The 27,409-nt window shown below is 44.0% G+C and overlaps 2 protein-coding genes across 2 annotated transcripts in view; one reads left to right on the top strand and one right to left on the bottom strand.

The window, feature by feature from the left end:
* Positions 1 to 375: 375 nt before the first annotated feature.
* dusp16 (dual specificity phosphatase 16) lies at positions 376 to 18,370 on the top strand. The gene is made up of 6 exons (XM_066669330.1): positions 376 to 836; positions 8,145 to 8,280; positions 12,453 to 12,616; positions 13,061 to 13,220; positions 13,557 to 13,680; positions 13,902 to 18,370. The coding sequence occupies exons 1-6, from the start codon at positions 591 to 593 to the stop codon at positions 15,037 to 15,039; spliced, it is 1,968 nt and encodes a 655-aa protein (XP_066525427.1). The 5' UTR covers positions 376 to 590; the 3' UTR covers positions 15,040 to 18,370.
* The window catches only part of lrp6 (low density lipoprotein receptor-related protein 6), a 90,064-nt gene continuing 63,499 nt past the window's right edge, over positions 845 to 27,409 (bottom strand). Inside the window, exon 23 of the mRNA XM_066669329.1 lies at positions 845 to 905. Within this exon, the coding sequence (XP_066525426.1) occupies positions 899 to 905 (7 nt within the window). The 3' untranslated portion in view covers positions 845 to 898. The remainder of the gene's footprint in view (positions 906 to 27,409) is intronic.

Here is a 27,409-nt window from a genome sequence, read left to right as displayed (position 1 = left end):
CTCCCCGACAAACTCCCAAAACACAGGCCCGCCGCCTCCCCCTGCCTGCCTGCTGGAAGTGGGCCGAAGTGGACGCAGTGTTTGGCACAGACACCCAATTTTGGCTTAATGTGCTCTCTCAAGCACACAAACACACACAAGGAGGACAGTGCCTTCATATACTTCATTACTTCATACCCCATTACCACATACATAGCCTGCTCACACACCTAGTGGGCAGTGCCCTCCCCCTCCCACCCAGCCACCAGATTGTGTTTTACCCTTTCAAGGCTTCTTCATTTCTTTTTATTCCCTTTTCCTTTCCATCTCTGTCTTTTTTTTTTTCAATCTCTTTCACTTTTCTTTTTCTTTTTTTTTTGTTTCTTTTATTTTTTCTTGGTCTGGGCGCTGGGCCCGCCAGCCGAACGCCACGAGGGTGACATCATCGCCTGCCGCCACAATGGGGTCGTTCTTCTCCTGAGGGCCCTCGCTGGCTGGCTGCGTCACCGCTCCGGACCTCCAGCCCCACAGGACTGCCAGGAGAAGGAGGAGGAGGGAGGAGGAAGAGAGGAGGAAACACTGAGAGATAGAGGGAGAGAGAGGTGCTGGATATGGCAGAGCCTGGCGGGGCAGCGGCCCTGGCCTCAGTCAGAGTCATCGGGCCAGAAGGTCTGGTGGCCCTGCTGGAGGGCGGACTGGACCGCGTGCTCCTGATTGACAGTCGTCCCTTCGTGGACTACAATGCCTCCCACATCTTGGAGGCCATCAACGTGAACTGCTCCAAGCTGATGAAGAGGAGGCTGCAGCAAGACAAGGTGCAGATCACTGAGCTCCTGCAACATTCAGCCAAGAAGAAGGTGAGTGAGGGGGGTCGGAATCCAGTTTCACAGTAGAGCGTACTCAGGGCCCAAGTCTCAGGTCATCCCCTGCAAAACGGGCATATTCTGATGATTTTCTGATTACAAGTGACACATCCTGAAAGTAAACTAGTCAAGCTTCATGATATGAGGATACATTACTGTATTACACAGTGCTGTATTCCAGATTTTAGTGTGTTCTCTGCTCTAGTTCACCTGATTCTATGAAAATATTTAAATGTGCAATTCAGGGATACAGTATGTGTACTCTAGGTTTTCGATTTGCTGCAAGTTTGATATGTACACCAGCTCTAGCCTTAATTCCAGCTGTCAGCAGCTCCTCACTAACACATGGATCTAATGCAAGCCGTGGGGTTTATAGCTGGACGTCCAAGATTCCAGTCAGTTCTTTTTTGAACTACATCTAGAATGTGTAAATGATAAATGGACAGTGTCTAGGGATGTTAAGACCTGGAAAACACGCATAATCTCATGAATTTTGAACCCTCTGTTCAAGGCTTTGTGCTTATGTTTTGAATGCTCCGAATACGCCCGAACGTAATTCCAGTCTGATACTTAGCTGCTCATAATTTTTATGCCGAAACATGGCTGATGATTTTATCATGTGAGCTGTAGCACCATAAACCATTCTCCATTATTTTACGGGTAGTTTGGGTAGTCCATCATTTCCTGCTGGTCTCAGCCTATTGCTCATATTAGACGTCGAATACATGCCATCTCTGACAACCTTTGGTTTCTAAGGTTGAGTTGTGTAGAAATTGTTTTAGTTTACACAAAAATACTACATCTGTGTGCAGCCACTGACTCGGAACACACCGGATTGATTAAAGTCACTAAGTGAGATCATAATTTTACTCACAAACTAAATATAAATATGAGCTTGAGCCATAGTTAAATATAATGGTGGCCTGACGTGTGTTTCTCAGCTTAGGGCAGAACAGCAAACTCAAGGTGAACAGAAAGAGGAACTACTCTGTACTGAAATAACTTCAGTTACTCCTGTATTCGTAGTAGCACTGCCCTTGGTTTTATGTTTTTAACACTGTTGTGGAGTTGTATTGGCAGACTAATAGACTACTAACCGGTAGACTGATTTGTTATTACACCCTTTTCTCAGGTGAAATATATCGTCTGCCATCTAATCTTTCAAAAATGCCATTTGAGATTTCCATACCATGCTCGCAATCCTTGCATTCACATTCACTCATATAAGATAAATGAGGCCCAGTGTGTCTAACCTCAGCGCCTACAAGAGCTAGTGTTTATAAAGTGTTTGAGGTGAACATGAGAGTTAAATAAGCCATCCCCTCTCACGAGGATCATTGTGAGGCCCTAGCAACAGGTTGCAGAGTGACCTCATCCCAGTGCTATCTGTCTCTGTCCAGCCTTGAGCCTCCCCCCACTCAAAACCTCACACTCACACATAGACACACTTACACACAGAGGGAGCCACTGGCTTCATTGCAGTGAGACAGTAATGGCGGCCAGACTGCAGGAGGCCGCCTGACCCCTCAGTCTCTCTCTCTCTTTCTCTGTCTCCCACACTTTCTCTGATTCTTTAATCCACTATTGTTCAATTAATCTGACAATCTGCCATTTCCTCCCACTCTGCAGTGCCATGATTCAGAATTCTGTCTGAGAAGTGTGGTGATGCTGCAAGTTAGAAACTATACTGTCGATTAGGAGGCCTCAAACAAGTCTGAGAAGCATGGGCTCTCTACCCTGGTCCCGTTCTGCATATTTTAGTGTTATCCTTTTTCTAACTTACCTACTTCAAGTAAGGGAAGAGTTTTAATCAGCTGATTTGTGTGTTAGATTAGAAAACACATACTGATAAGATGTACTGAGCAAGTGTAACATAGGCCAAAGGTAGAAGCTGTTGCTGAAGTGTATTGGAATCAGAATAACTGTATGCCACCGTAACTTTGCCAAGCATTTGTCTATAACCATTGGTCAAAGTTCTAAAGTGTCATTGCAGCCTTTCAGAAGATTCACATTTCCAAATGGATTTTTAAGGATGTCGGTCTGACAGTTTGTTCCACAGTTCAGCCTGGACTGCTTTTTGAATGAGGCACTGTACAAGGCAGCCATTCAGAGCATATCATTCACACATATCAGTCTTAAACTCAGTGTAAAGAGGCTCCATTCACCACCAACTTAAAATAGTCCTAGAGGATCCGATCATAACTGTACAGCACAGAGTGCAAGATCCTTTGTTTCTCAGTGACACATTGTGATCCAACCACTCAAACCGCTGGAAGTAAGGGGCAAGAGTCAATTTCCACTCACAAAATCCAATCACAAGTGGTCACTGGTGATGCAAACCAGAAACACTGAGATGAAAATTGTAAATCACTGTACAGAGTGTGAACAGAAATGCTTGGATATTTCAGAGGGTTAAAGAGAGATTAGTCATGAAAAACCCCAAGAACAGTTAAGAATATGGGACGTTAAACAGCACAACAATTTTAACTCCAATCAGTGCTGTTGACTTTTGTTGTGGCCTGCTCTCTCTATCTTCTCTGGCCACCACTGCAGGAGGACGGGGCCTGGAGCTTTTACTTGATTTCAGCCATGACCGTGGTTGGCAGCTGGCCAGCTCTTGCTTATCTAGGCCAAAAGAGACCCTGCTCTCCCTGAGTGTTGCAGCATTGCTCAATGTGAATGACATCAGAGCTGCGATGTCCAGTGGAATGCATGAGAAGCGAGAGATAAGAGAGAAGGAGATAGTCAGGGAGGAAGGAAAGGAGGAGTGAGACGGCGGACAGACCCCCACCCCTCCGCTGCTAACACTCAGCTGCCCTGCTGACAGCTCGGCAATAATAAGAACTTTCCATACTAAAAATCATTATTCTACCATTAACATGAAGTCATTGTTTGTCGTTTTAACCTCTTAACTCCCAGTTTCACTCAATTAAAATGTCTATATAATTTCCACATGGAAATTGGCAAATTGGACGATATGGCAAAAATACATTATCACATTTTTTATTTTTGCCGGATCACAATCTCGATTTTATTACTATTCTTTTCATGCTGTTTTTTAAAACACTCAAATTCTGTCTTGTTTTGAAGGGGACAACCTACCTAAGCACTGGTATCCTTGGCCTAATGGTTAGAGGACTGGGCTTAGTACCAAAAGGTCGCCAGTTCAATCCCCAGGAGTGGCAGGAACATCCACGGCTAGAGTGCCCTTGAGCAAGGCACTGAACCCCCAAATGCTCCCGGGGATGGCTGCCTGTCGCTCTGGGTGTTCACAGCCCCTAGTGCACTAGTGTGTGTCTGTGTTCACTGCCACAGATGGGTTAAATGCGGAAGACACATTTTGTTGTACGTTGTACAATGACAAGTAATTGCACACACATTTTTTGTGTGTGTGTGTTTGTGGGCTGTTCGACCTCATGGCGCCACAGTTTTTTTTTTTGCGAGGAAGAGATCTCATGAATGGAATAACGAATTGCTTTGGTTTTAATTCAGTAGTCGTACATTTTAGAATACTGACTTATAAGATTGCCGTCCCGAGAGTCTGCCCATTCGACACAACTGCAGCGAACTGTAAGTGCGTTAGCACAATCCATATCACACACCCCTATTACCACATGTTTAAAATATATTGTAAAAGGACAAAATTATACTGATGTATTTCATTCATCTGGAAATGTAAAGCATCATGTTTTCCACTGTGAATCAGGCCAGAGACCAGTGTTGCAGCATCCCATCTAATGTCTGACACAAACCAGCAAATGTTGCTTCAAGCTACAGGTCCCAAGTTAGCATCCCTAGGGCCTCAGCTGGGAGTCAGCTCCTCTGCTTGCACATGTTTCAGCTGCTTGTCATTTCACATCGGTTCCAGCTTAATATGCATAGCCTTTTTTAGAGGCTATAGAAACAATGACATATCCACTTCAGCTTCAGAGACATATACCCAGAGCCTTAATGGGCAAACTAAGAGGTACTGAGGGTGCTGATGATAAATGATTTCCACTGCCCTGAGGAACCAGTGTACACATATGTAAACTAAGTACAATGTCCTCACAGCTCCCCGAAACACGTGGAATAGTTATTATACAGGTCCAGATTCAGTGGAAAACATATTTGTGGTTTAAAACAGGAAAAATTTTATTAGAATTTAAAATACAGAGCTGATTTCTTGTGCCTACAGTCGTGATTAGAATCAGAAACTATTCTTTACATCGCTATCTTTCTGGGTCATGTTTTCCACCAGGAAGGGTTCATACTAAAACCTGATTTGTTGATACAGTGTAAGTCAAATAATTCCTAATTATGTGTAGTTAACTGTGTAGTTAATGAACACCACTCTTTCTTTTTCCCACAGAAGTATTTATAAAGAACACGTGCATTTTGGACAATTATTCTGATCGTTATTTTCCAAAGCAGTTGTTTTTTGTGTGTATTCAAATGTGGTTTCCCCATTTAGCTCATCTGTGGCAGTGAAAACACACACACACACACACAAACTAGTACACTAGTAGGGCAGTGAACACACACTCTGAACAACTCTGGTGCCTGGGGAGCAGTTGGGGTTTGGGAGTCATGGGTTGAGGGAAGAAGGCAGGGCTGTTCCTACACACCGCTTCTGATCATGGGAATTAAACTAGCAACCTTCCCATCCTAAACACTCTTCTCTATTAGGCCATGGCTGCCCCCCATTGGGCCCTTTTTTGGATGAATACCAACTTTAATACTATCTATAGTCTCCGAAGTGTAAACAAACTCTTCCTAAGATTGATTGGGTGAGCTAGAGAAACCAGCACCCCTTCTTACTGAGCAGTATACTTCTAGAGAAGAATTGTTCATACTGGTGGTGATAGGAACTAAACCACAGAAATGTATTACAGAAAACGTCTGATGCCTGAGACTGAGATAAAGGTTATTACAAGACATACACTTTAAACTCAATTTGTAAGAGTGAGTCACTATTTTACAACTGTTACACTTCATCAGCTTATAGGTTGTTGCTTCATATAAAGTGAATTGGACCTTTTTACATCAGATATTGTGAATAATAGATCCCATCACCAGCTCTGTTAAGAAATACTGCATTTCACATAAAAGTATTCAGAATGGCTTGGGTTACATCTCCAGCACCTGACTTATACAGACAAGAAAGCATAGTGGAATTCCCTTTTACGTCCATGTGTACGTTATTTTTATGTGCACTGCTGAGCTGAGCCGTTTACAGTTGTGACTCTAGACTGGGATCAGCTTCTGAGGTCTGAGCATCATTAATAATTTAGAATTTATAATACATATTTTGATATAATTGTATGTTTAGGGAACTGTTTAGAGAACAGAGTCTAAGTAGAGATCAAAGCCTAACTGTCTCCCCTGAGTGGCTAAATCAAACCCAGAAGTAGGTCAGCCTCGGCTTGTGACATCTGATCTGCGTCTGATTAAGTTTGTGTGTGTGTGTTGAGGGTTGTGTGTTTGTGTGTGTGGTGCTGATGCAAATTGTTTGTGCAAATGTATTTGTCTCCCAGGGTTTAAGGGTGTAGAGTGCATAATGAGTGCTTTCTATAAATATTCAAAAAAGTCCTCATATGACGTGCATGTGAGTGTGTGTGTGTGTGTGTGTTGAGATAACTAATTGAGCCTGAAGGGTTATACTGTATGGAGTCTCTGAGCAACATGAGGAGTAGCTTGTTGTTGTTTGCTTTTGTCAGACAGGTGAATGAAGCAGTGAATGACTCACTCAAGGCTATTCATGTGGATGCTGTTTTTTCTGATACCAGAATTTTGATACCAATACCAAGCAAAGTAACACAGTGCTTGATACGCAAACAATACAAAAACAAAAAACAAAATTTAATATACACTTCAGGTGTAGTGGATTTAGCATAGGAAAAAAAACACTTCAACTGACAAGAGTACATTGAATGGTGCATTTTCAGATGTTTCATAGTGCACAGCTATGGTTTAAAAGGCACTGTACATAAGGCCACCACTAGTCCTAATAATACGTTTACTGCTATTACAGAATTTATATAGTGTTTCCTTTCAACTGTGTTTTATGCATCTTCATTCATTATCTGTAAGCTATGGACACTTTTGAGTCACATATCCACCTACCAACGTGTGTTTTTGGACCATGGGAGGAAACCGGAGCACCCGGAGGAAACCCACACAGACACAGGGAGAACACACCCAACTCCTCACAGACAGTCACCCGGAGGAAATCCACACAGACACAGGGAGAACACACCAAACTTCTCACAGACAGTCACCCGGAGGAAACCCACGCAGACACAGGGAGAACACACCCAACTCCTCACAGACAGTCACCCGGAGGAAATCCACACAGACACAGGGAGAACACACCAAACTTCTCACAGACAGTCACCCGGAGGAAACCCACGCAGACACAGGGAGAACACACCCAACTCCTCACAGACAGTCACCCGGAGGAAATCCACACAGACACAGCGAGAACACACCAAACTCCTCACAGACAGTCACCTGGAGGAAACCCACACAGACACAGGGAGAACACACCCAACTCCTCACAGACAGTCACCCGGAGCGGGACTCGAACCCACAACCTCCAAGTCCCTGGAGCTGTGTGTCTGCGACACCTACCTGCTGCACCACCGTGCTGCCCTTGTTTTATGCATTCAATAAAAAAAAAAATTGCACTCTACAAAATTATATATAGGGCGGCACGGTGGCGCAGCAGGTAGTGTCGCAGTCACACAGCTCCAGGGGCCTGGAGGTTGTGGGCTCGATTCCCGCTCCGGGTGACCCTCTGTGAGGAGTTGGTGTGTTCTCCCCGTGTCCGCGTGGGTTTCCTCCGGGTGCTCCGGTTTCCTCCCACAGTCCAAAAACACACGTTGCAGGTGGATTGGCGACTCAAAAGTGTCCGTAGGTGTGAGTGAATGTGTGTGTGTCTGTGTTGCCCTGTGAAGGACTGGCGTCCCCTCCAGGGTGTATTCCCGCCTTGCGCCCAATGATTCCAGGTAGGCTCTGGACCCCCCGCGACCCTAAAATTGGATAAGCGGTTACAGATAATGGATGGATGGAAAATTATATATATATCTCATAATGTTACATGTCTGACTCATGAAGAAAGAACATTACTATCACATTTTTATGATCATAGCACAATTATGCCATTCATTAAAGGAAACTTTTGTTGTTACATTATCATTGTTCTAATGTAAAACCTGACTCTTCTAGTGTTTGTTTTGTTTTTGTTAATATGCCTAATCTCCCTGTTCTGTTTGCATGAATGCGTGTGGATTGTGTGTGCATGCTGTGTGTGTGTTTCAGTTGGAACTTCAAGGTCAGGAAGTGGTGGTGTATGACCAGTGTTCGTCCGACCTGTCCTCTCTGCAATCAGAGGCCTTCCTCAGCGTCCTATTGGCTAAACTAGCGAGGAGTTTTCAGTCCGTCCATCTGCTCTCAGGTTAGATGGGCCCTTGTTACTTTGTGACTACACAACAAGACTGACAGATAGTGTGCCATACTAAACTCTACCTAGATTGGTCTAGATATATGTTTTTCTTTATCTGGGCATTGTGCTACTGTCTTAGTTTACACATTTCCAGCCCTCTCCTCAGGTAAATGCAGTATTTACAGGTACCCCTCAGCAAATCAGTCCTATGTTTTAAATTAGATGCTGATAAGATGAATTTTTTTTTCATTATTTTCTTATAACAGATCGAAAGTGGAAGAGGGAATAAGGATTCTCTGTCTCTCACCACACCTTCTGTTGTTCTCTGTTTTCATTTAATAGGTTTTATGTAATTGTAGATGTTAACAGCTTTTCAGCAACATACTCTGTAATGGGCCGTCCAAGTGGTTTAGATAAATATTTACATCGTTACGCAGAAAACTACTGGTTGAACTGCAGCTCAGATGATAAATGAAGTCATTCTGTAATAAAAGAGTTGTGTAACTTCTTTCGCAGGGTTTTTGACTTTTTAATTGTTGAAAGCAAACAAATGCTGAGAATAGAAAAAAGGCAGAACTTGCCTTTCTGGCCAAGTCTTGTCCTTTTCTTAGCTTTAGCAACTAATTACACCTACAGCGTCAGAATAAGCCTCAAGAAATATTTAGCAACCCGAGATAACCCCTCTGTTACTAAGTAACCAGTATTTTCTGTGCTGAGGTCATGGTGAAATGAGAGAGAAGGTTTATTTATTTATTTATTTATTTATTTTTAAACAGTGTGCTTTCTCTCTCCTTCTCTCTTCAATGCCATACAAACACAAACAACTATTCTAAGACAACCAAAATATCCCTTTTGAATTTAAGCCAACCGAGATGAATTCATTCCAGAAATTCAGTTGGAGAAGTTCTTGACATGTGGAGCTAAGAGTTAAGCATTACATCATCATTACATAATTTCTGTGTGTGTGTGTTAAAAGGACATGTCTTTGAGACTGGCGAAACAATAGAATGTCAAAACAACACAGCTGTGAAAATTCTTATTCGCAGCATGACTAGCCTCAAGAGGGAAGTGGCTGTAGTTTCTGAGGATATGAAAACGAACCCACTCTTAGTCATCGTGTACATGCTTCTCCACCACTGAGAAATAGGCCCCAGCAGAGGAGGACACTAAAACTCAGCTTTTTTTCCCCATTCTAGGATAATACTAACATCAGGTTTAGACAATAAGCAGTTTCGACATGTTCACATTATAGTGCATTTTTATAGAGACATTCAATAAAAGAATGTAGTTGTACATTGTTTAAAACCACTGATTTTTTTTTTTTAACCATTCTTTGATTAATTCATTCATATTCTGTAACTGGTTCATCGTAATCAGGACCAGAGTGCTTTAGTAGTTACGTAGGCAGTACAGAAAGACTGGACTAAGGCTGCAGCTATTGATTCATTTTTATATATATATATAAATGTATTTATTTAAATAAATACATAAATAAATAAATAATCAATCAGTGACAGTCGGATGAAAAATCAGTTTCTCCTTTTTGTGGATTTTTATTTTAAATCATCATTTGTCCTTCATATTGTGTGAAAATATCACGATGAATGGACCAATAGAATGCTCCAAAACTACTTGGAATAACTTTTTTTTACATTTACTTTCATTCAAAGTAAATTCTTTCTTATTTTCGAGATACGTGTTTTTCTTTGGACAGCAACAGTTTATTATTTTGATTATTAGATTAGTTGATTAATCTATATTCATTATCTGTAGCCCTTATCCAGTTCAGGGTCGCGGTGGGTCCAGAGCCTTCCTGGAATCATTAGGCACAAGGCGGGAATACACCCTGGAGGGGGCGCCAGTCAAATCAAATCAAAATCAAAATCAAATTAAATTTATTTATATAGCGCTTTTCACAACTGATGTTGTCACAAAGCGGCTTTACAGAATTCCAGTAAGACAAGATTTGACATGAAATGTAAAAACAAAATGTAAAACCCTCAAGTGAGCAAGCCAGGGGCGACAGTCCTTCACAGGGCAACACACACACAATTACTCACACACTCACACCTACGGACACTTTTGAGTCGTCAATCCACCTACCAACGTGTGTTTTTGGACTGTGGGAGGAAACCCATGCAGACACAGGGAGAACACACCACTCTCCTCACAGACAGTCACCCGGAGGAAACCCACACAGACACAGAGAGAACACACCACACTCCTCACAGACAGTCACCCGGAGGATCACGCAGACACAGGGAGAACACACCACACTCCTCACAGACAGTCACCCGGAGGAAACCCACGCAGACACAGGGAGAACACGCCACACTCCTCACAGACAGTCACCCGGAGGAAACCCACGCAGACACAGGGAGAACACGCCACACTCCTCATAGACAGTCACCCGGAGGAAACCCACGCAGACACAGGGAGAACACGCCACACTCCTCATAGACAGTCACCCGGAGGAAACCCACGCAGACACAGGGAGAACACACCACACTCCTCACAGACAGTCACCCGGAGGAAACCCACGCAGACACAGGGAGAACACGCCACACTCCTCATAGACAGTCACCCGGAGGAAACCCACGCAGACACAGGGAGAACACACCACACTCTTCACAGACAGTCACCCGGAGCGGGAATTGATCCCACAACCTCCAGGTCCCTGGAGCTGTGTGACGGTGACTGCTGTGCCACCGTGCCACTATATAATATATATATATATATAAAGACACTCAGATGATGTTGTGGTGCCAGGGGTGCATAAGCAGGACTTACCAGGACACATCCTAAGTCAAATAACAGGCTCTTTTGTAATCAGTTCCCCATAGCTTTCGTTTAGAAGAAAAGACGTGTGCAATTTTTTTGTTTCTGTTTTCTCTTATAAATAAATAGCTGAAAAATCATGGGGTCTGAGCACAGCAGTCATTTTTGCCCAGTTCATGGAACATGGTCTCTTCCCAACAGAAGTGGAAAATAACACTGTCATAAAAAGTTTGACCTTCTACCAAACAGAGCTGTGTAGATCAGCCCCACCTCAAAACACACCCAGCTGACTCATCCACATTAATAAACTTTTAATCAGGCACTTTTAATTGTTGTAATAAAATAGTAATAAATAATACACTTTTAAGGCTGATCTAACATTTACTAACAGTCATATATATATATATTTTTTTTTTTCATTTAGAAACAAATTTCCAGTGTCTGAGCAGAAGCTTTTGGAGGATATTCAGAGTCCAGTTAGAGTCAGACTCTAAAAACACATGAAAAGCCAGAGGTTTTTTTTTTTTTTGGGTGAACAGATTTAGGTGAACCCTATGGCAGTGGATCTGGATCTTTTATGATGCATAATAAGCAGCTTGGTTTATACAGATCCTAGGTTATGGCAACACTGCTGTTTTACTGCGTTCACCACTGACAAAGCACGGTGGTTGCTTTAGTAACAGCTTTGTCATAACAGCGACATGAGCTCTGATAACTGGGTAGTTGGTAAAAGGACACATGTAATGACTGACAGCGTCAGCGTGCCACGGTTTTTCAAGCAGCGCTTCTCAAACCTTTTTGTGACGTCAAGGAAAATAAATGTTTTCTATAAATACTTCAACAAGCCAAATTTAAGATGTCACTTCCTAATGTCACATACGGGGTCAGTGTGAAAGCTGAACAAAACTATGTCAAATCACTACCACACGTGGTAGGGTATTTATTATTTTTTTAAAATAATGAAACTATTTAAATGAAAGATTTCAATGTCCATCCCATAAAAAGACATCCAAGGTCTCACAAGGACAGAAGCATGTCAAAGGATGTACACTGTTTTTCTGCAGTTGGGTGTTTAGTTAAGCTATTCATTTCGCGTTCATAGTCATATTATACCGTATGAGCGGCTGGGCTAGAAATATGAGATACAGTGAGGTGTGTTGTCAGGCAACAAGAGGTAAATTTCTCAGAGAGCCCACAGGTGGCTGGAGTATTGTATGTCACACGGTGTCATACACAAACATGACTACAATCACACTGATGTACACAAAAGCATCCGCTCACGACTGATCATTAAGTATATTGCTCCAGTTCCTGACCTGATCGTGATAATAATTCTCAGGTTATTGTTGCAAAAAGGAATCCAAAGATATAAATAAGTAAAAACTCTAATTCATAATGTGTTTCAGGTGGCTTTGTAGAGTTCTCACGTCTTTTTCCGGGCCTGTGTGAAGGCAAGTCCATGCTGGTGCCATCCTGTATCTCACAGCCCTGCCTCCCCATCAACAGCAGTGGCCCCACTCGCATTCTGCCCCACCTCTACCTGGGCTGCCAGAGGGACGTACTCAACAAGGTGAGTTATTATGTTAGCTTTATACTAATGAGTGCACACAGAGTGGGAGTCCATAACGAACCACCTGATAAGTGGCTGAGGATGCATCATGTCCCTTAGCACCAAGTGTGAGTGTGTGTGTGTGTGTGATATGTATTTTACTGGAAAATGGACTTGGTGTGGACCTTAATTCAATAGTTTGTAATATATTTGTAGCATCAGTAACTTGTTTATAAGATCTATTTTAGAATTAAATGAAAACATTGTTAACAACTTTAGGAAGTGCTAAATTAAGGCTATAATATTCAAGGAGGGTTTCAATATGTGAAGAAGTTACTGACTAATACTTATCCTCACTAACTGAATAATAAAACTGTAGCTTTGGATACTTTCAGTTTTGTTTATAAATTAGTGTAATAACTGAAATTTCACAACATCACACCCTTCTCTCTACCCCACACACAGGATCTGATGCAGCAGAACGACATTGCATACGTGCTCAATGCAAGCAACACCTGTCCCAAGCCTGACTTCATTCCCGAGTCCCACTTTCTGCGCGTGCCTGTCAATGACAGCTTCTGTGAAAAGATTCTGCCCTGGCTGGACAAATCAGTGGAGTTCATAGGTCAGCTGAAGGCTAAGAAAGGACCTTTCATGTCAACCCCAATAGGGTTTATTTCAGACTCCTAATATTTGTTTTTTTGAAAAACTGAATTGATTTTTAATGAGAATGATGAGTGCTTTGTCATCACCTGCTTTCATTTTGATGTATTCTAGCCACAGCTTTGCCTCACTGACATTTGTTTTAAAGTTATGTAGCCATGATCTAAGCATTTATGCCGGATTGGTTTTTAAACGAATAGCTTTGCCCAATTCTGTAGCAGTGTATTCTCAGAAACAGCCTTGCTGTGTGCCAGCAGGAGTTAATATGTGTCCTACTTACATCCTCTTTTCTTCCTAGAGAAGGCAAAAGCGTGTAATGCCAGAGTTCTAGTCCACTGCCTGGCAGGAATTTCTCGATCAGCCACTATCGCCATTGCATACATCATGAAGAGGATGGATATGTCCTTAGATGAGGCCTACAGGTATGATTCCAGCCATTACAACACACCAGTGTTAGATTAGATTGTGATTGTCTTAAGAGATGTTTCTTTAGACGTCTGGGTTGTTTATGAACTGGAAACCTCCCATAACTCCACATTCAAAGAGAATGTCACCAGCAATTAAAGCTCTCGCAGTGAGGGTTGCTAATGAGAAACCATGACACCAGTAACACCAGTACCAACGAGCTTTTTTATCTCCCTAGGTTTGTGAAGGAAAAGAGGCCGACCATCTCACCCAATTTCAACTTTCTGGGCCAGCTACTGGACTTTGAGAAGAAGATCAAGTGCCCCAGAGAAGCCGAGACCCAATGCAAGCAGGTAGAGCTGGCTGAGGAGCTTAGCCAGGAGGGAGAGAGTAGGACCTCAGACACATCCAGCACAGCCAGGACCGAGACGTCGTCCATGATGGCACCTCTAGAGCCTCTCACCATTCCCTGTGTGCTGGTTGGGGTTCCCGAGGAGCAGCTCCTGGCTCAGGCCCTGTGTAGTCTTCAGCTAAGTGAGGGTCTGGAGGACAGTGCTCGCCTGAAGCGCTCCTTCTCCTTGGACATCAAGTCTTATGGTGAGCCAAGCACAGGAACCACCCTCAGAGAGGGTGGTGGATATGCTCCAGACTACTACAAACCGTCCTCCTTCAAAGACCCGGCAGCTAAACCCTGTCAGTTCTCCCCAGTGCAGGAGGTTTCAGAGCAGTCGACGCCAGAGCAGAGTCCAGACAAGGAGCAGGTAGACGGTCCAACGACTAGCAAGCCCAGTAACGCCAAGCTACCTACCAAGCCCCAGGCCACAGCCTCTAAGCCCCCTCCTCCTCCACCTACCACACATCCGCAGCCCCTGCACAGGAGCGGCAGCATGGAGGAAACTCAGAGTGCGGCCAGCTTTCTGCTGGGCCTGTCGCGCTCCCAGCAGCAGCTGACCAAAAGTGGGCCAGGAGCGCTCAAGGGCTGGCACTCAGACATCCTCCTTGGTTCCATGGCCGTCTCCTCATCCTCACTGACCGGAGGGGGCTGGTACCTCTCCTCCGAGTCGGCACGCTTCTACTCCACCTCAGCCATCTTCAGCAGCAGTGGCGGAGGGGCCCAGGGCAGCTTTGCGGCAGCGTACAGCTGTAGCCAGGGGCTGGAGGCAGTGAGGAGGCGTGGGCGCCAGCGGAGTGGCGATCGCGGGGACTCGCGCCGCAGCTGGCACGAGGAGAGCAGCTTCGAGAAGCAGTTGAAGCGGCGCAGCTGTCAGATGGAGTTTGGCGACGGCATGACGGAGAGCCGCTCCAGGGAGGAGCTGGTTAAAGTTGGCAGCCAGTCCAGCTTTTCTGGGAGCATGGAGATCATCGAAGTGTCCTGAAACATCCATCTTAAAGAGATACTTACGCAACAAATCCAAATTTACACAGTAGTCCATTTACGAATCACGACATGCATGTCCAAAGTCTGCTCGCGTAGTTAACCACCGATGGAGATAATGATACATCATTATAATGGATTCCCAGTTTGCATCCAGTATTGTGCACAGAGGTTTGGACAAAATTGAACCTCAGAGAAGCCTGCTGTACTGCAGCATATTTTCATTGATGATTGTAGATAATAGTATGTGGTAAGTATTTTTAAACCACATGCGACCGTAGTACTGACTGGAGACCTACAAATTTTAACCCCGTTCCTCTAATGCACACATTAAAGAAGCAAACTTTGCCTTGGTCGACGGACTACATTTGGGGTAAAGGGAAAATCATGTAAATTGTTTTCTTTTTCTTTTGAAACTTCAGATTCACTACAGATCACTCATCATCAGAAAGCAGACGTACATGCTGTGATCTGGCCAACGGTTTTGTAGGTGGCTGGTTTGGACTAGAACAGCTCATAGCGGTGCTTTGTAGACTTCTCCATTACTGACCGAGATTATTTTTGTAATTGCTGAATTTTACAGGTAAGAACTCTCACAGAACGCAGCTGCATATCACTGAATGTCAAAAAAAACGGACATAGACACTTTCAGTTGGTATTTTTAATTATTTTCTTTTTGTTTCTTTTTAACTGAGCCTGTTTTTGTCTGTGGATCAGTATCAATTATTTACTGTTTTCAGTCTATGTTGTGATTCTTCCAGTATGTCTGTATGACTCCAGTACTGAAACTTGAGCCCAAAATCGAAGCATGAATGAAGTCGAACTGGATTGAAGATTTGTTTTTGTTGTTTTGCCGCATGCCTCGACATGCCAGCAGGTGTGCGTAAGTAGCTTTCATCCAGTACCTCACAAATCCAAATTAAGGGCTTTTATTTTTTCATCTTTTCCTTGTTTTTTTTTTGCTTTCTTTTTCTTCTTTGACTCATATGTGTAGCTTATTGACAATTAAAATCTCAGGACAATTAAAACCTATTATCTTGAGCAGCAGGAAGAGACATCCTAAAGAGGTCCCCGTCAGTGGAAGTTATTCTGAACTGTTTGAAACGCATGTGATTGAGAGTTTCAGCCTGCCACATTGAAACAGAGATTGAAACCGCATGTTATCTGAATGAAGAGTCTGGACTGCTCCAAAGTCCGTCGTTAAAGTAGAACAGGAGCTGGAAAAAAGGTCAGGAAGCGGTGTTTCGGCTCATGTCCCGAGTGGCCAGTTGGTTCAGTAAGTGTTGAGGAAGAGGAAGAGGCTGGAACTCGTTCCGAATTCATTCACAGACACGTGCAACCCGATCCCGACTGGATTCACATCACCGAGAGTCGTCACAGACGTCCTGTTGAGTCTGGAGAAGGACTGCCTTTAGGAGCTGTGCACCGACTCCGCTCCTCTGCATAGGGAATGTCGCACTGCTGTGATTGGTTGGATATCGTCACGTTATTGCAGCACAGAAGGCTGTGGGTGTTGGGGACAGGTGGTGGTCTTTTTGTTTGGGGTGTGTGTGTGAGTGTGTGTGTGCAATTCTGTGTTGGGAAATACAGGAAAATACAAAATTAACATTTAGAGCAAGCAGCACAAGACTCATTCAGTTTTTGTGGAGAGAGGAAACAAATGTAATAACTTTCACAATTTGGAATCAGCATTTTCACAATGCAACAGTTAGGTTTCATGCAAATCTAACACATTCATTTGGTGCGCTAGTCCTCTGCAGTCTCAGAGCCTCACGTTGCAGATGTCATGAAAAATGAAGCGGCTAAAATAATTAATTAATTATTGTTTAAAAAAACCATCAATAAAGCAAATAATTCCAAATATTTAAACACTAGTGACCACTAGAAAAGCTGGTCATTTCTGCTCGTATATTTGAGGACTCCATACTCTGTCCAGTATCAGCAATAATTTAAAAGCTCTGCCCTGGAAGGGCTTGCGGATTGAGAAACATTATAAAAAGCACAGGCAGTGAATGGGGTCCCTGACTATAACAGAGACCGAATAACAGTATAATACTGTAATTCTACAGCAGAAGACAATAAAAACAGTCCACTGTCTGTAATATAATTATTCATACATTATCAAAATGGCCACAAGCTGCCATTGAACAGACTATCTACAATATACAGTCAGATATATACACAACTGCATTAGAAAGCCACAGTTACGGCAGAACATTGTCCACGTAATTCTGCTGTGAAATATCTGGTGTCTCATTCTTATACGTCATTAGGTGTCTGTTGAACATTCGCTGACATCAAGACCTTCAGGAGGTAAAGGCTTACAGCACACAGCGGCAGACACTCACCAGACAGTCACTTGTTTGATTACAACAGAATCCTCCCAGTGACTTTCACGATGAGTTGAGCGCTGTATGAGGAAGAGCAGGCGTCAGGTTCAGTCACAACTGCGTGGAACCAATGATCCAGAGCAGTGTTGTGGCTAATAGAAGACCCAGATACCCAAGCCATCACCTTGCCCTAGAACATGGAAGGCCCATACCAATTTAAAAGCAGGGATTGACCACACACTAGAAGAGCAGACACACCAACACCCTCTCGCTTTGTTTCAGTTAGGAAGCTGCATTAGCCAGTTCCATCCATTTCAGCTTGTCGTCTGACTTCACACTCATATCTCACCCTGGGTCAGCTTTGCTGCAGACTTGGTTGATGTAGGACTTTAAGGAAGAGGCTTGTACACAGCAGCGTACCCACCACTACACTACCCCTCACCCACTGACCACCGCGCCGGAACCTTCCAGTGCATGATGATGAGGCTGTTTTGTTGCTTTAATTTTTCTAGGTGCTTTTCTTATTTGTTTTTCCCTTTAAACCAAGCAAAGGAGTGAGCAGTAAATGAGAGGCTTCTTAGTTTTGAAGGTTTCCCTAAAGCTGTGAAATCAAACAGGGCCTAAGAATCTTATATACGACTGAAGGGTGGTTTTTTTAACGTCTTAATCACAAACCTGCAATCCGAGAATCAGCTGTTGGAGATTTCCAAGGACTGGCCCCCGGTGACGAGTAAAGCCACAGCCAGCCTGAGTGGGATTGAACGAGGTAATTCTGTGTGTCCAGATTCATTTATTTTGAACTGAAACGGAATGATAACGAGATCATGCATACATAGAAGAGAAACGTGGGCAGTTGTGTCATCATTTCCTGATGGTACCTGTGTGTGAAGTGAGCGAAGGCCTGAGGAGACGCTTGAGAACGATATGCTTTTCCTTCCATTGTGTGCAGTTTTACATGTTGATGATCTAATTGTATGTTTGACTGTTGAATAAAACCTCAAATGGTACTCAAAACACACTCTTATTCATGGAGTTACACTTGGCGTCTACGAAATCTAAAAACTGATCCAGGAACAGCAGCAGCTCTTAACTTTATTTAAACAAGCCATTTAACATAGGTTTGTCACTCAGCGTGAATTTTCTTTAGACCTCTCTCACAAAAAGGTAAAGATATATAACATTGATAATGCCACTGTAGCTGAAGACTCCAGTTGCTCAGAGAGGAGCCCCCTGCTGAGTCTCAGTAAAGCCTCACGCTGTAACACTCATGTTTATCTGAAGCTGGAGTCTCCGTATAAACTCAAGACTAAGCCTTCTCTGTTGTGGTGCTGTAAATAACTAGACCATACGTAGATTAAGTCTCATTTTGTCTAAAGCTGTAAAGACACACACACAAGGGACTCATATGGACAGGTCAGTTGGGCGACAGCAAGTTTTGTCCATGAGTTAAAAGCGTGGGGGCCATATATAGAACGTTGCAAAGGGCTTCTCACATTTATCCAATACACACAGTCCACCTGGATCCCGCTAAGGGCCCATGATCAAACCTTGAGGGCCCTACTAATGTGTATTGGCCTAAGAAGTTTTTCTTTGTGTGACTAGAGAATGGTGGTGTTTAAACTCACTGCTGTTGTAACCGATTATAACCAAAATTCATTCATTCATTATCTGTAACAATTATCCAGTTCAGGGTCCAGAGCCTACCTGGAATCATTGGGCCAAGGCGGGAATACACCCTGGAGGGGGCGCCAGTACTTCTCAGGGCAACACATACACACACATTCACACCTATGGACACATTTGAGTCGCCAATCCACCTACCAGCGTGTGTTTTTGGACTGTGGGAAGAAACCGGAGCACCCAGAGGAAACCCACGCAGACACAGGGAGAACACACCACACTCCTCACAGACAGTCACCCGGAGGAAACCCACGCAGACACAGGGAGAACACACCACACTCCTCACAGACAGTCACCCGGAGCTGGAATCAAACCCACAACCTCCAGGCCCCTGGAGCTGTGTGACTGCGACACCTACCTGCTGCTCCATCGTGCCACTGTATAACCAAAATTATGAAACGGTTTTGTTCCAACACACACACAATGGTTTTTTTAGCTTGAGTAACTGGATCAACCAAATGATGACTGAGCCGTGGGGATATGAAGAACACAAAACACATGCCACAGTGTTAATAAAGCTAAAACTACAGTGTTTTGAAAACATGATACATGAAAGTAAGTCTACCGTTAAAATTTAACAACAAATTTAGCAACTCTCAGAGAGTAGCCTATCACCAGGCAAGATACTTCACTGTCGTGTTTAATGAAACTTCCTGTTTAATGTGGGCTGTTTAGTGAGGTTTGAACTTTGAGGTTTTCTTGCTTCAATTCTGTGCACAACAGTGTTAACATTCACACAGAGAAATATTCATTTCTGCTTCATCACAACCCCCTCACTCAGAGGATCTCATTAGGGAGGCAGTGTTCTCCCTGTGTCCGCGTGGGTTTCCTCCAGGTGCTCCGGTTTCCTCCCACGGTTCAAAAACACACGCTGGTAGATGGATTGGCGACTCAAAAGTGTTCATAGGTGTGAGTGTGTGTTTGTCGCACTGTGAAGGACTGGCGCCCCCTCAGGGCATGTTCCTACCTTACACCCAATGATTCCGGGTAGGCTCCAGACCCACCGCGACCCTGAACTGGATAAGCGCTTACAGATAATGAATGAATGAAATCTAATTAGACAAGACCCCAAAAACATGTCTTTGTCTAACATTGGTCAAACAGTGTCTAGTGTTCTGATTTTTCACCAAACTATTTTTTAAGGGAAATAAATCAGGAAAAAAAAAACATGAGATAAAATGCTTGTTCAGTGCGTTAACGCATTCATTTGAGAGTCTGGAAGCTTCTGGATCTCTGCCTAAATCAGTAAACATTTCCCAATGCATTTCCCCAATCGGACCCATGAACCCAGGCTCAGTTAAACTATGTAAAACTGATAAGACCAGAGTGAAAGCATGAGAAAACGAGAAACGAAAGCAGAAAATAAAAACCCTGGCAGAACCGATGATAACGAATTCAAAAGGAAGACAACAGGGTTACAACCAAGCTTCTCTCTGTGAAATATGTGTGGCTTCTTCTCTTTTACGAGCCCTGAAACAGATGTTGTGGGTTGATACATTTTGGTATTTTGACCAAAACTGGTAACAGAAGTTTCATTAAAACCTTGGAACTGTTTTCCCTTTGCCCTGAATCACAGGAATCATTTACAGTCAAACGCACCGTCAGCACCGTCCAATCAATCACTATCATAGGCAAGGCACGTTTATTTATAGGGCACCTTTCATCCAGCCATCCATCCATTATCTGTAACACTTATCCAGTTCAGGGTCGCCAATCCACCTACCAACGTGTGTTTTCAGACCATGGGAGGAAACCGGAGCACCCGGAGGAAACCAACGCTGATACAGGGAGAACACGCCACACTCCTCACAGACAGTCACCCGGAGAAAACCCACACAGACACAGGGAGAACACACCACACTCCTCACAGACAGTCACCCGGAGAAAACCCACACAGACACAGGGAGAACACACCACACTACTCACAGACAAGTCACCCGGAGGAAACCCACGCAGACAAAGGGAGAACACATCTCACTCCTCACAGTCAGTCACCCGGAGGAAACCCACGCAGACACAGGGAGAACACACCACACTCCTCACAGACAGTCACCCGGAGGAAACCCACGCAGACACAGGGAGAACACACCACACTCCTCACAGACAGTCACCCGGAGGAAACCCACGCAGACACAGGGAGAACACACCACACTCCTCACAGACAGTCACCCGGAGGAAACCCACGCAGACACAGAGAGAACACACCACACTCCTCACAGACAGTCACCCGGAGGAAACCCACGCAGACACAGGGAGAACACACCACACTCCTCACAGACAGTCACCTGGAGGAAACCCTCCGTTGACCTGAGGCAGGACTAACTCTAGTTCCTAAAGATCTGAGAGCTCTGCTCGGCTCATATCTCTGTAGCAGATCTGAAAAATACACTGGTCCTACCCCATTAAGACATTTATAGTCCAGTAACACCACCTTAAACTCTATTCTGTAACAGACAAGTCTCCAGTGTGAGGATTTGAGGACGGGGGGGTGATGTGATCTCTTCTTTTGCTCCGAGTGAGAACTCTGGCAGCTGCATTTTGAATCAGCTGAAGCTGATAACTATCAGATTAGTTACTGTCTCGATAGAACGATGACAGCAGGGGTTACAGGATTTATTCTGCTCAAATAAAACAGGATCCACTGATAGCTGTTCTCTTTCTAAATGCAGTGTTGCTCCCTATGATCTCAGATCAATACCTTGTCTTTTAACTCCCCTACACCTAATACATGTCCATCCGCATGTTATTACCCATAATACATCTTACTACACCCTTCAGATTTAGCAGTTTTGGGAAAGCCTTTCAGCAACTTCAGCTCCCTAAGTTCTTTATACATTCTGAAGTGAACTGAATAAATGCTCGGAGTTACATTTAATTCTACATTTGATGATGTGGTGTCACTCAGTGAAGAAACAAGGCAGAAAAAGCATGGTCTGTGGTAAGAATTGAAATCTAAATTGAAACTAATCAGAGCTGCATGAACAAAATGAAAGAAAGGCCACCCACTGTGGCTTGTGCACCATCCTTTATCGCCGAAACCAACTGGTCTTATGTTAATTCGAGATTCTTATTCAGCACAACATCTAAACTCGAAAGCAGACAGCTGCTGAAGCCCAGGTGCCAGCAGTCTGCGGTCTGCAGCAGTGACTTCATGGGTTTTCTCAGTAACAAAACTGAACAGAGCAGAGACAGAGGAGAAACTGGAATATTTCACCCCTCAGAAATTATTTTAAACTAGGCTCGAAACTCGTTTGTTATAAAAACAGCCCTCGGAGAGAGAAAATTCACTCGGTTATGACTAAAGTAATGTATGTGGTCCCACAGGGTTCTATTCTCGGACATTTTACTTCTACTGCTATTACACAGAGTGTACACCTGGCTTAATAAGACTGAGGAATGTGTTATAGACGCTAAAAGCTGCATATCATGTGAAGACCAACACACACTTACCCCTAGGTTCATCTTGAAGACTTATTAAATGAAACAATCTTGGTATCTTTAAAGGGATGCTGAGGGAGGAAACACACTGTCATAAAACAATGCAAGAAAACAAGTTCAAATCATTCATTCATTCATCCATTCAGCACCAGGAGGAAACCCACGCAGACACAGGGAGAACACACCACACTCCTCACAGACAGTCACCCGGAGGAAACCCACGCAGACACAGGGAGAACACACCACACTCCTCACAGACAGTCACCGGAGGAAACCCACGCAGACACAGGGAGAACACACCACACTCCTCACAGACAGTCACCGGAGGAAACCCACGCAGACACAGGGAGAACACACCACACTCCTCACAGACAGTCACCGGAGGAAACCCACGCAGACACAGGGAGAACACACCACACTCCTCACAGACAGTCACCGGAGGAAACCCACGCAGACACAGGGAGAACACACCACACTCCTCACAGACAGTCACTTGGAGGAAACCCATGCAGACACAGGGAGAACACACCACACTCCTCACAGACAGTCACCGGAGGAAACCCACGCAGACACAGGGAGAACACACCACACTCCTCACAGACAGTCACCCAGAGGAAACCCATGCAGACACAGGGAGAACACACCACACTCCTCATAGACAGTCACCCGGAGTGGGAATCGAACCCACAACCTCCAGGCCCCTGGAGCTGTGTGACTGCGACACCTACCTGCCGCACCACCAAGTTCAAATCATTTATAACCTTATATAAAATGAAAGAAAAAAGGAATCCCAGGCCAACTGCCCACAAAATGGAAACCAGACGACCCATTATAAGTATAAAAACATGGGATAAAACAAGTGGTTCTGATATTGTGCTGCTTGTGATGCAGAGTATAGACACTTTAGGACTTTCCCACCTCCTCAGCTGAGTCTGTGGACCCATGTTTATGTGAAAGCGGGAGGCCGAGGTTAAACGCAGCAAAACAGACGATGAGCGCGGAGAAATATGAGCACCGTGAAAATATGGAGACGAGAACAGAAAGAAAGAGGAGAAAGCCAAAACGGCTAAAACCATTTTGTGCTTCTCGCTCGACGCTGAAATGAGCTCATTCTCAGTCTCTCCGTGTATTCTGTCTTTTATATAATGTGTCCTGGATGCTCTTAACAGAACTAACATGTGCCATTTACCTCCTGTTGCGGTGGACAGCATCACTCACATTTTTAAGACACTGTAATAGGGCGTCCATGCTCACTTCCTTTTTAACTCGTGTTATGGTCAGTGTCTTTCTGATCCCCGGAGGCCCTCGTTTTCATTTATATCATTGTTTATTCTGGTTGCTGTTTTGCTGTGTGATGTCACTCAGCAGGTCATGGATTCCTCTTTGGACTCTGAGGGGCTGTATTCTTGCTAGTCATCCTCAGCTTGCTCATCTGGGGCTTGGGCCCTGATTTCTCTAAAGCTGCTTTGTGACTACATCTGCTGTAAAGTCCATTTTGAATGGAAGTGTACAGCATCAAACAGGAATGTGTTTTGGATTCAAGTCTACGGAGATGGAAAATGGAGCATGGAGTTCAGCACTGAAGGCCAGAATTGCATCACGAGAGAAGGGTGAAGATATACCCCCCTTCACAGCACTGTCAGACTTAAAGAACCAAACCAAGAAAGAGAGTGGGATCCATCATCTGTTCCCAGAGTGGGAAACTCGTGGCAGGTTTGAACAGGTACAAACTGTAACTGACACCGGCGCCACCTGGGACTTGACGCTCACAAAAGCAGATTCACATCAGTGCATTTACCATCAGTTCCATGTGTTTAGACATAAAAACGAGGATATAACCACACCTTAAAACACAGCAGAACCCACTGAAGCACAGAGCTTTTATGGGAACATTTTACACCCATTTTACCACAAGTTGACACAGGCCCTGGGGTCTTAATGACATTCTGTAGGCAGCTCAGCCACAGCGACACAGGTCCCTCACCGTGATTGGAGAGAATCCAACGAAGAGGCGGGACAATACGAACCTCTCTGCACTCTACGTAAAATGCAGCACAAAAAACTGGACTGGGGGTTGTTGGTTTGGAGGGCGCCAGATCCCCAAATTTCACTTCTATGCACAAATGTATATTACAGCAACTTGGCCTCCTGTTGCTAACAATGTTTCTGAGCGAGACTTCGACTGGCCATCTTAAATGCAAGAAAGGCTCGAGTGTGTCTTCCTCTCTGCTGCACGGGGCTCGGTGAGAGTACTCAGCAGCTGAAGTAATGCAGAGACAACCATGATGGGCCTCCCCAGGGTAGCCGTTGCCTAGTAACAGGACCACTATCCCCCCTCCCCCTCCCCACAACCCACTCCCCCCCATACACCCAGGAATGAACAACCCCAGGCACCCACTTCTCTAATACACACATAAACACTTACACATTCCCTTTCGCCAGTCCTCAACATTGACGTCATTGACTTTTTTTTTTTTTTTTGTTCTTGACACACAGCCTGGGTGAAGAAACACAGCGATGCAAACTGGGGCCTTCCAAAGCTTCAGTCTGCTCATGAATGGCTAAGAGGAAATGGAGGGATTCGAGGAGAGAGAGAAAGAGAGAATATGGGAGAGAGTGAGAGAGAGAATGAAAGAAAGAATATGAGAGAGAGAGAGTGAGAGCGAGAGAAAGAGAGTGAGAGAATATGAGCTAGAGAGAGGGAGAGAGAGAGAAAGAGAGAATAAGAGGGAGAGAGAGAAAAAGAGAAAGAGAGAGAATGAGAGAATATGGGAGAGAGTGAGAGAGAGAATGAAAGAAAGAATATGAGAGAGAGAGAGTGAGAGCGAGAGAAAGAAAGAGAGAGAATATGAGCTAGAGAGAGGGAGAGAGAGAGAAAAAGAGAAAGAGAGAGAATGAGAGAATGAGATAGAGAAAGAAAGAGAGAATTTGAGAGAGAGAGAATGAGAGCTAGAGAGAGGGAGAGAAGGAGAGAGAGAATATGGGAGAGAATGAGAGAAAGAGAAAGAAAGAATGAGAGAGAGAATGAGAGGGAGAGAAAGAATGAGAGGGAGAGAAAGAAAGAGTGAGAGAGAGAGAAAGAAAGAGTGAGAGAGAGAGAAAGAGAGTGAGAGAGAGAGAGGCAGACAAAGAGAGAATATGAGAGAGAAAGAGAGAGAAAGAAAGAGTGAGAGAGAGAGAAAGAGTGAGAGAGAGAGAGGCAGACAAAGAGAGAGAGAGAATATGAGAGAGAAAGAGAGAGAGGGAAAGAGTGAGAGAGAGAGAGAAAGAGAGTGAGAGAGAGAGGCAGACAAAGAGAGAGAGAGAAAGAGAGAGAATGAGATAGAACACGAGAATCCACTAATCCTACTTAATAAAAAATAAAAAAACCCAATATGTAATTATCCACATAATTACACCTGAAACCTGTGATAAACCCATTTCAAACCCGTCCATGTTTCGCCGGCTGTGTTAATAGCTGCTTAAACGATAAAACACCACCATCAGCTTCACAGTAAACACAACATCTTCTGACCTTCAAGTGTAACTCAATATAATAACAACATTATACTACACCTTCCCACATAGTGCTTCCCTACAGCACAGTCACATTCAGACAAAGAGAAAGTCAACAGAGCGGTAAAAAAAAAAAAAGAACAGAAGACGTATGCTGTATTTCTCTTGGCAAAGATGATCATCTGCCTCATGATCTGAACTGGTGGGGGATGAAACAATTGTACACTAGACTGCTGCGCCCCCTACTGGACACACATTAATGACTACAACTGGTGCATGGAGGACCTTTAAAACGCTATAACAGTTCGGAATTGATCGTTAATTCAAGCTGATGTCTAATGTGAGAACGAGCAGAGGCTGTTACTGCAGCGGGGGGGGGGGGGGGGGGGGGGGGGGGCTCCCTGTTCAGAAGAAATGTTGAATTAGCTGGGGTCCATGACCATGACCTAGCCATGACCTAAAAGATAGAGAAGCAAATTTAGGACAAAAATTGACCGATAGAAAAAAAAGCCAAGGCTGCGGTCCAACTGTTCCTTGTGTGTATATTAAAGGCCTCCATGAATATTTCACATTATTTTAGTTACTGACAGATATAAGTATGAATTAAAATGAAAATAGCAGCTTAATTTGCTTTAAAACTGACAATTTTATTAAATTGACGGAAAAACCCGAGCTCGCTACGGAAATTCTTCAACGCGACCGTGACGTCACTGGTGGACAACAGCTGAACAACGCCGCGGTAAAACACCGTTATGACTGACTGTTATGACAGTATCTAGCTAAATAACCAACATTATTCATGACAATAGCCTAGCAATAAGCTAAACTCAAATGTAGAGGTACCGTTATTCTTGTAAATGTGATCGAAGTCGAACTCGAATTCATCCGACACTATAAACCTCCGTAACGCAGCTACGTAGCCGAGTATAATCTGAGACACCGAGTTTAGCGAGTCAAGCTAACGTTAACTAACACCAACTAAAACAGGCGAAGTGAGTGTCCTTACCCTGTTTACCTCCATGTTACAGAGGCTCTTGAGCACCTTTCTTTGGTGTCCTTACATGCCCATATTGTTGGAAAAGCGCCAGTGAAATGAGCTACAGATAACGGAGTGAGCGGATGGTCCTTTCCAAAGTGTCCGTTTAAAGTTGACAAATTTAGTCCATTTTCTGGATATTTTGGGATCTTTGGGCCATTTGTTCACAGATGTCCCACTGTACATTGAATGATTGCAGCCAAAAACAACACACCTTTTCGTCATTTTGCATTAAATTAAGTGCAGCTTCTAGAGTTGTTGTCCACCATCTACGTCACAGGCAAGACGCCTATTAGAGTTTCAGAACACCGTTGGGGGGGGGAACCAACGGTCTTTTAAACCTTATTCCTTGAATTAGTAAGAAATAACATGTTTTCTGTATTTATTTGTTT

The sequence above is a fragment of the Hoplias malabaricus genome, chromosome 4, assembly GCF_029633855.1.
Source record: "Hoplias malabaricus isolate fHopMal1 chromosome 4, fHopMal1.hap1, whole genome shotgun sequence".
NCBI lineage: Eukaryota > Metazoa > Chordata > Actinopteri > Characiformes > Erythrinidae > Hoplias > Hoplias malabaricus.
The sequence above is the reverse complement of the archived record's forward strand: the minus strand, read 5'-3'. Positions and strand labels throughout refer to the sequence as shown.

Bases quoted from the DNA above. Each gene is read 5' to 3' on its own strand.
- dusp16 (XM_066669330.1), top strand. From the start codon at position 591: ATGGCAGAGCCTGGCGGGGCAGCGGCCCTGGCCTCAGTCAGAGTCATC. The intron at 13,221-13,556 runs GTCAGCTGAAGG...TTTTCTTCCTAG, and splicing joins CAAATCAGTGGAGTTCATAG to AGAAGGCAAAAGCGTGTAAT. The intron at 13,681-13,901 runs GTATGATTCCAG...TTATCTCCCTAG, and splicing joins TCCTTAGATGAGGCCTACAG to GTTTGTGAAGGAAAAGAGGC.